The following is a 9,686-nucleotide window of genomic DNA, read 5'->3' as shown; positions in this document are numbered from 1 at the left end:
TTTTTAAATTTTTATTTATTTTTAAAGTAATCTCTACACCCACAACCCTGAGATCAAGAGTCACATGCTCTCCTGACTGAGCCAGGCAGGCACCCCTACACTAGTTTTCTTGAAGAAATTTTTGTTTTTGAAATTTTCTTGAAGAGGTTTTATTTGATGACCCAAGTAAAATCTTCTGATATAAAAGACCTTACATCAGCTCAGCAGATATTCTTCCCTTCTTACAATCTTCACTTGAGGTAAGTGAAGGGAGTCCCTTTGTGACAAGGACCATTTAGTTCTAGGTTCCAGAAAAGCCCAAGTAGCTCAGATCAAAACAGACCTCCCAGATTTGGGGAGAACTAATCCAAATGCCGGTATCAGTTCCAGGAGCATCACAGGTTTTACTAGGGTCAGTAAACCTTTTCTAGGGTAGGCAGGCTCCTCTAAGTCTTAGCTCAAGACACATGGCTTATGGTCAGCCTTGTATTTGCATGAGGAAAATGTTCTCTTCCCCTTTTTCTTTTTTTTTTTTTTTTAACGTTTATTTACTTTTGAGACAGAGAGAGACAGAGCATGAACGGGGGAGGGGCAGAGAGAGGGAGACACAGAATCCGAAACAGGCTCCAGGCTCTGAGCGGTCAGCACAGAGCCCGATGCGGGGCTGGAACTCACGGACCGTGAGATCATGACCTGAGCTGAAGTCAGCCGCTTAACCGACTGAGCCACCCAGGCGCCCCTCTTCCCCTTTTTCTAACTCTTACCTGATTTATTATGTATAAATTCCTAAAATCCTACCCTAGGAACAAACTACCACAGCAAGGGTTTCTAAAGTTGACTCCACTTATTCTCTACTGATTTCAAGTCTAGGGATATGGTCCTGGAAGCCTCCTTTTTAAAATGCTTTTATGATGGGGCGCCTGGCTGGCTCAGTCAGTGGGGTATGTGACTCTTGATCTCAGGGTTGTGAGTTCAAGCCCCACGGTGGGTGTAGAGATTACTTAAAATTAAAATCCTAAAAATAAATAAATAAATGCTGTTATAAACACCTGTGCATGCTGAAGTATAAGAACCTCTGCACACAGTACAGCTGTAAGAGTGAATGAAAGAGGGAAGGAAAGAAACCCCAGCAAGCAGAGACAGGCAAGATTTGAATTTGAGGATTTAATACTAATGGGGGAATAAGATTTTAAAAAACAACGACAAAACAACAACAAAACACCCCAGCTCACTGGGGAGGGATCATGAACACCTTTGCTTCAACAACTCCATCTTCAGCTAGGCTGGCTGCATCAGTGTGCTGATACTTTCTTCTACCTCTGACAGCTTCTTTAGGACTTGATTGACCTTGACTTCATCAAATTCCAAACACAGAAATTCAGATTCCTGGAAAACACAAAAGGATGTTTTATAAAAGACCCTCAAGATAGCCAAGGCTCTGGATCTGGGCTGACCCAGTTCCAAAGGCCCAGGCCCCCTACCTAGCAAGCCTGACTCAGGTCTCAATACCTAAATGATATATTATCCAGCAAATCAAATCCACATATTTAGTTCCCTAAATAAAACTACTTCTATTAGGTGTTTCATAAATGGTAAAGAGATATACAAATGTTAGGTGTTCTCATTATGTGGCATGTGAGAAGCTCTTCAGTCATCACGTTCCATCCCATAACAATTTTTTTTAATGTTTATTTATTTTTGAGAGAGACAGAGTGCAGGGGGGCGGGAGGGGAAGAGAGAGAGGGAGACACAGATCTGTGGCAGGCTCCACGCTCTGAGCTGTCAGTACAAAGCCCAACACAGGGCTCAAACTCACTAATTGCACGATCATGACCTGAGCCGAAGTCATGTTTAACTGCCTGAGCCACCCTGAGCGCCCGGATCCCAAAACAATTTTTAAGGTAAGTACTTAAGTACTTATAAATGAGGACACTGAGGCACACAGTGGTTAAGCTGTATCACAGAATCAGAAAAGGGCAGAGTCGGACTGTGAACTCTTAGCTCTGGCTGACTCCAAAGTCCATACTGTCTCCATAGCACCCAGTAGTATAACAATAGAAGGAAGGTCTGGATTGGCTCTGTGTTAGCCTGATAATTGAGCTACTTTGGATTTAGTGGTTATACTAGCAATTATGACAAGTTGTGACCAAGTTGCTTGGGAAATATCAACCAGATCCTTTGAAGATAACCAGGTCTTGAAACAGCCATAAACACTTCTGAGGCCTTTCCACTTGCTGCAAGCCAACTCTCCAAGATTTCCATCAAACACATTCCCGGCACACACTGTTAGGACCAGTCAATCAACCTAGATTAGGCAGATATCAAAGAAAAAGGCCTCTGAAGTGTGGTGACAGAAATTTCATGTACAGTGAATACTTTGAACAAATTATCTCAAGCAACAGCGGCAAATTATATGTATCCAAGAGTGATTATCTTTAAGATCCTTATGAACAATAATCATGTTTTGTTTTGTTTTAATTTTGGAGAGAGAGAGAGAGAGAGAGAGAGAGAGAGAGAGAGAGAGAATCCCAAAATGGGGCTTGATCCCACGACCCTGGGATCATGATCTGAACCTAAATCAAGAGTCAGGTGCTCAACCAACTAGGCCACCCAGATGTCTCAGAACAATAATCATATATTTTAAAGCAGTATGAATTCTCAGAGATCATATAATTCAACTACCTTGTTTTTTAGATAATGAAATTGAGGCCCTCCGCATGGTAAATGACATGTCTATTGTCCCTCTGTTGATGGAAGAGCCACCAACCAGATCAATGCTCTTTTCTTTACATTTTCCTCTCTAAATACATGGTATTTCCCATCTCTATCCCCAAAGTGGAAGGTAAGAGGAAGAGCAACAAGCCTTTTCAGTAGGAGCAAGTTACTCTGTCAATAGCCAGAAGAACTTTCAGGAGCTGATTTTGGGAAAGTCCCTGTGCTGTTGCTAGGCTGCTGTGTTGTTTATTCCCCCAGGAGAAACAAGTACAGAGGGAAAGAAAGGGTCTCTCAGATGAAAAGTTTCCAAAGGGAGGAAAGGCTTTCCCTGACTACAGGGAACCTTTTCCTCAAACACGTATTTGGATAGTAGAGGGGAATAGTACATGAACTTAGAAACCGTCAGGTTTAAAATTAAAAAAGAAAGAAAAAAGACACTGCCAGGTTTTCATTTAGTGGAAAGCAAAAACCAATTTAGAGAAAAGAAAGATGCTCTTTGTGTTGAGGAGCTGCAGGAAGGGTCATCTCCTTTTGGAAAGAAGAGCAAATTTATGGCAAATTAGACTATCCAGTTAGCTAAATTAAGAACCGGTCTCAGATTTGAAAGCCTTTATTCTTCATTCAGTTTTACCGAGATCTTTAGCGTGCCTTTAAAACATTTTTGAACATTTGGCCTTTGAAATAATAGTCTAGAAAGTAATATTTACCAGTCTAACATATATATTCAGGAAATTGGCAGAAGATGATGCACCCATGTTTTAACCTCATTGAAAGTCATTTACTATAATAAATTCACCTGGTTTTCAATTTATATGGGAAGAAATTATCAAGGACTTTGATCACAGAGATAGGAATACTTGAACAGAGTTCATTAATAAAAGCCAGGATCTTTTTTGATGAGGGGTCATTAATTTGTTGTAGATTTCAGTACTCAAATTATCTATGACAGACATCTAAATATCAGTGAAGCTGTTTATTTTCAAGGATAATCAAATACTACAGAATCTAGCAGGCTAGATAAACAGAGTCCAAAGTTAAATTTTCCAACCACTCCCAATCTTCACCTCTCCCCGCTTGAAACAATACACATTAACATGTTAGAAAGACACATATAACCATTTATGACTCTTGAAGACACAGTTTATCTGAAACTATTATCAAGGCTTAGCTTCATCTAGTTATGCTATCAAAATATTTTATCAGGTATTCAAGGGCTTTTAAATTGGGGCTTAAGGGGCTTTGTTCAAATTTTGCATTTGGCTGGGGGTACCCTACAGAAAATATATCTAATGCACTTGAAGATATCTGTATATGCAGATATATCTGTAGATATCTGTAATGCAAATGATGCGTATCAAGCCAGAGACAGACAGTATAAGGACAATTTGAAACATCTGATTTTTTTTAATTTTAGAGAGAAAGTATGCACAAGCAAAGAAGGGGGAGGGGAGAGAGAGGGAGGGAGAGAGAATCTTAAGCAGGCTCCATGCTCAGCACGGAGCCCGACTTGGAGCTCAATCCCATGACCCTAGGATCACAACCCAGGCCTAAATCAAGAGTTGGTGGCTCAACTGACTGAGTTACCCAGGTGCCCCTGATTTCTTTTTCAAGGTCATCCACCCTGACCTGGGCCCAACTGGTTATAATAATGAGAGATGGTAAGACTAAACTCCTATATTTAAGTATCTGAGTCAAGAGTTAGAACCTGCTGTGTTTCAGTAGAGTGTAGATACAGCATGTGGTGGAATCAGAAAGCAGTTAGCAGATGAATAAGCAAGCACATCATTATTAAGAATATGTAGTCTAGGGGCACTTGGATGGCTCATTCAGCTAAGTGTCTGACTCTTGGTTTCAGCTCAGGTCATGATCTCACGGTTTGTGAGTCTGAGCTCCATATCAGGCTCTATGTTGACAACGTGGAGCCCACTTGGGATTCTCTCTCTCTCCCTCTCTCTCTGCCCATTCCCAGCTCTCTCTCTCTCTCAAAATAAAAAAGCATTAAAAAAAAAAAGAATTTGCATCAAGGGTCTTGATTTCAGAAACATGGGCTCATTGCTACAACCTGCTCTTATACTCTATATCTAAAACAATGGATAGTTTATGCTGTAGCTTAAAGAAAATACTTCAAAAAAGAAAACTTGTGATTTATCATCTTTTTTTTTAAACTTGTGACTTATAATCTTTTATTTATTTTCTCTTCCTTTCCTTTCCTTTTCTTTTTTTTTTAAGCAGGCTTCATGCCCAGTGCGAAGCCCAGTGTGGGGCTTGAACTTACGACCCTGAGATCAAGATCTGAACGGAGATCAAGAGTTGGCCACTATATTGACTGAGCCACACAGGAGCCCCTATAATTTTTTTTTAAACAAAAATCTTTAGCAATATATATTACATACAATGGTCCCTACTCAGGCCATTTTTATCATGAGGAAATCCTCATTTCAAATACAATAGCTAACAAGTTCTACAGCTACTGTGTAAAGAGCCTGCTAACGCAATTTTCAAAAAGGAAAAAAAAATGTCCTGCAAATCACAAAGTGAATCATCCTACTGGGGATGAAAAAAAGATGAAATTTAGACTGCAACTTAATGATGGAGCCTCTAAATGAAAATGACTCATGCCAAACTCAATAGGTGTCCATATGTGCTAAGAGCTATGTGGGACTAAGACAGGGTCTCCAAGAACTAAAATAATTCACTCTAATAAATGAATAGAGCAGTGCCTCAGGACATACCAGGTGCTTTCAGAGGCAAAGCAGTTCCTAAGAGGAAGTGCTTATCCATATTCCCACAATCTCCTAGAAGAGGACAGAGTATTACTAGTGTATCATAAAAGCATTAACCATCACCAGACAATAAACACTGGGTTTTCTGGGGTTGTCATTCAGGCATTTCAAAGGACTTTTGTGAGGACAGCCTGACAACTCCCACTAATTCTTATTATATTAAGAAAACATGAACTCTTCATTAGTTAACTAGCAACTCAAAGGAGAAAAGAGACATTAATTGGGTATGTAGAATGTTTCGGATCTATCACTGACCAAAGTTACTGCTAAACAAATCTAAGGCACCTAACTTCAACTTTCCAAGTGGCATACACATGTTTTATATAAAGTGGCAACATTTTAGACACCTGGATGGCTCAGTCAGTTATGCATCCAACTCCTGATTTCTGCTCAGGTCATGATCTGTTTGTGAGTTTGAGCTCACTGTGTGAGTTCGAACCCCGCATTTGGGCTCCACATTGGCCATGCAGAGCCTGCTTGAGATTCTCTGTCTTCCTCTCTATCTCTCCCCTGCTCGCTATCCCTCTCTCTCAAAATAAATAAATAATGGGGCACCTGGGTGGCTCAGTCGGTTGAGTGTCCGGCTTCAGCTCAGGTCATGATCTCGCGGTTTGTGAGTTCGAGCCCCGCGTCGGGCTCTTTGCTGACAGCTCAGAGCCTGACGCCTGTTTAGGATTCTGTGTCTCCCTCTCTCTCTGTTCCTCCCCAGCTCTGTCTCTCTCTGTCTCTTTCTCTCAAAAATAAATAAACATTAAAAAAAAAAATTAAAAATAAATAAATAAATAAACGTTAAAAAAAAGTGGCAACATTTTAAAATATAATAATATCAGATTTTAATCATTCAGAGACCTATTATCTGGGTCTCTGCTGCTTCACTTTTTCCTCCTTGTTTTGGTCCATCTTTTAAATATTTCCACAAGATGGGGGCACCTGGGTGGCTCAATTGGTTGGGCATCTGACTTTGGCTCAGGTCATGATCTCACAGTTTGTGGATTCGAGGCTTGTACAGGGCTGTGCACTGACAGCTCAGTGCCTGGAGACTGCTTTCAGGTACTCTCTGTCTGTCTGTCTCTCTCTCTTGGCCCCTCCCCAGCTTGTGCTCTCTCTCAAAAACAAACAAACAAACAAACAAACAAACAAACAAACAAATAAATAATTTCACAAGATGGAAATAGGAAGTGAAATTTAAACTGGCTAATCTAACTAAATCACAGCAGCTCTGCAAAAACTTTTATAGACAAGGAGATTAGAGCTATTGGGAGGAATTTTAATTGTACTTTCATATGACAACTTTTGAAAATCATACCCATATAGTGTAATTTAAGCCAGAAAGATCTTTTCCCCCAATTTATTTATTTTTAAATTGAAGTATGGTTGACATACAATATTACACTAGTTTCAGGTGTACAGCATAGTAATTCAACACTTACATACATTCCGAAATGCTCAATGCTCACCATCTGAAACCATACAATGTTATTGTAATATTATTAACTATATTCCCTATGCTGTACCTTATATCCTGTGACTTATTTTATAGCTGGAAGTCTATACCTCTTAATCCCCTTTACCTATTTTGCCCACCCCACCCCCACTTCCTCTCTGGCAAACACCCGTTTGTTCTCTGTATTTGTGAGTCTGTTTCTGCTTTGTTTTGTTTTTCACATTCCACATATAACTGAAATCATACAGTATTTGTCTTTCTCTGACTTAATTCACTTAGCATAATACCCTCTAGGTTAATCCATGTGTCACAAAATGGCAACATTTCATTCTTTTTTATGGCTAATATTCCACTGTATGTGTATGCATGTATTGTGTATATGTGTGTATGTGATATTGCATATCACACCTGATATATACGCAACTTCTTTATCCACTTGTCTATCTATGGATACTTAGGTTGCTTAATATGCTGCAATGAACACAAGGGTGCATAGATCTTTTTGAATTAGTGTTTTTGTTTTCTTTGGGCAAAGAAATACCCAGAAGTGGAATTACTGGGTCATATGATATTCCTATTTTTAATTTTTTTCGGGAAGCTCCATGCAGTTTTCCATAGTGGCTGCACCAATTTATATTCTCATCAACAGTGTATATGGATTCCTTTTTCTCCATATCCTTGACAGTACTTGTTATTTCTTGTCTATTTTATTTATTCATTTATTTATTTTTAAAAATAGGCTCCATGCCCAGCATGGGGCTTGAACTCACAACCCTGAGATTAAGAGTCACATGCTCTACTGCCTGTCCCAGCCAGGTGCTCCCTCTTGTCTTTTTTATTTTAGCCTTGCATACAGGTGTGAAGTGATACTTCACATTTTCTTGATGATTAGTGATACTGAGTATCTTTTCATGTGTCTGTTGGCCATCTGTATGTCTTCTTTGAAAAAATGTCTATTCATGTCAGAAAGATCTTCTTATTCCCAAATATCTCCTTTTCTTTAGGAAGGAGGACTACTGTCCTCAGCCTAGATAATGTCTTTACAGCATAAATACTCCCAGGAGAGGTAAAACAAAAAGTCATTAACACTTTTCTATCACTTACATCAGAAGATTCATTTCTTCCAGGAAGAAAGAACCCAAGTAGCCTGCCTTAAAACTCGGGATGCTTAGGCAATAAGAAGGACAGGGAGAATGGGAGTTTATAGGTAGGACAGAAAACAAAAGAACTAGGAAAATACCAAAGGCAAGTCCTTCTCCTTACCCCATAACCCATATCAGATACACATATCCATAGGTGCAGTATCTTAAACTACTCAGATCCCTGACCCATACTCTCCATACCTTTCTAATCAACAAGGTTGTTAGGCATCAGGAAACCCTAGGGAACTTTATAAAGGGGGCATTAGTAAAATAATCTCAATGTACCAAAGGTTGAATTTACACACATAGAAACACACACATCCTTCTGCCACTGTGCTACATTTTCATCTGTAGGCTCAGAGCCTGTGAACCAACAAGGCAACGAGACTTCAAGAACACTGTTCATTCAAAGTTGTTTGAATTTCTAAAAAGACCAAGTGTCAAGAACAGGACCTTGCAATTCTTTTGGTTTAAGATTTCTTAGCTGGAAAAAAATCTAGACCCATGATTTAGAAGAAAACTAGACATACCTGTCCTGCCAATGTGTGGTCAAAAGGAACATGTATTTTGGCCCAGGCAACCCTGACTTGTTTCTGAAAGGAAGAAAATAGTCTGACCTCGCAAGAAAGAGTGGTTCTTTCGTTGGCTAAATTATGCACTGCTAAACCAGGACTATCACTATTCTTTTTCCTCCAGAGATTTCAAAGCAGCCTGATCTATTCTGTTCCCCAGTACAGGTCAGTAGGGATAGTGAAAGGGAGAAGTACCATCAATCTCCATTTAACACTAGATAAAACAAGAAACCTGGAGACTAGCCCCAGTTATGTGAAGGCCAGAATTCCCAGCTCTTTGATTCAATCCACTCCTCGCTAATACATCTGACTCTGAGGTCAGACACTTTCCACCCCAATTTATATACATTTAAGAGTAGAATGGTAACTAATTAGAGATAATCTGACTTTGTACTGATTTACATAAGCACCAGGACTTAAGCATTTACACAGACTATTTTAGAAACACCCAATGAAAGAAAATAAAACGAAGCTGAGTTATAAAACACTAAAAGCTCAATACAATTAGATAACTGGTTGATTTCTATCTTTTTCAAAACATTGTGTTCCAGTTCATTTTATAACTTTTTATTTTCGGCAGGATTTAATGTTTAGCTGTTAAGATTTTCTGTATTTTGAAAAACTTTGGGTGAAAAATATGTGGGTAAAAAGCTATTTTTAGGTGCTCTGGTTTGATTTGCAAGAAATCATACTGGCTCTTGGCTAAGTAGAACTGGTTCCCATGTGACAATGGACAAAGAACCAGAGGAACAACTGCTAAACAGCTGAAAAGGCAAATCATACTGAAGGAGGAAAAAATTTCACTTAAATCTTAGAAAAACCAAACTGACAAAGCTCTTCAGCACATGAGAAAAAAAGTGTTGCTTCTTTTAGTCTGAAGTTCAAATTGGGGCTCCCTCATCATTCCTGATGAGGTACATTCCAGAACAAACTCATCTGCAAACAACTTTGATAAACAAGCTAAAATATATTTACATGACAGGAACAGAGAAGATTAAAACAAAACAAAACAAAACAAAACTCAACCAGAGTTGCTTGTTTAAGTAATACC

General features: G+C 39.2%; 1 protein-coding gene across 3 annotated transcripts in view; it reads right to left on the bottom strand.

The window, feature by feature from the left end:
- Positions 1-1,128: 1,128 nt before the first annotated feature.
- The window catches only part of COMMD1 (copper metabolism domain containing 1), a 183,832-nt gene continuing 175,274 nt past the window's right edge, over positions 1,129-9,686 (bottom strand). For all 3 annotated transcript variants that reach the window (XM_007075365.3, XM_042981487.1, XM_042981486.1), the window contains exon 3: positions 1,129-1,365. In XM_007075365.3, coding sequence (XP_007075427.1) covers positions 1,258-1,365 — 108 coding nt within the window. In that variant the 3' untranslated portion in view covers positions 1,129-1,257. The remainder of the gene's footprint in view (positions 1,366-9,686) is intronic.

This window comes from Panthera tigris, chromosome A3 (assembly GCF_018350195.1).
Source record: "Panthera tigris isolate Pti1 chromosome A3, P.tigris_Pti1_mat1.1, whole genome shotgun sequence".
NCBI classification, from domain to species: domain Eukaryota; kingdom Metazoa; phylum Chordata; class Mammalia; order Carnivora; family Felidae; genus Panthera; species Panthera tigris.
This window is presented reverse-complemented; position numbering and strand designations above follow the sequence as displayed.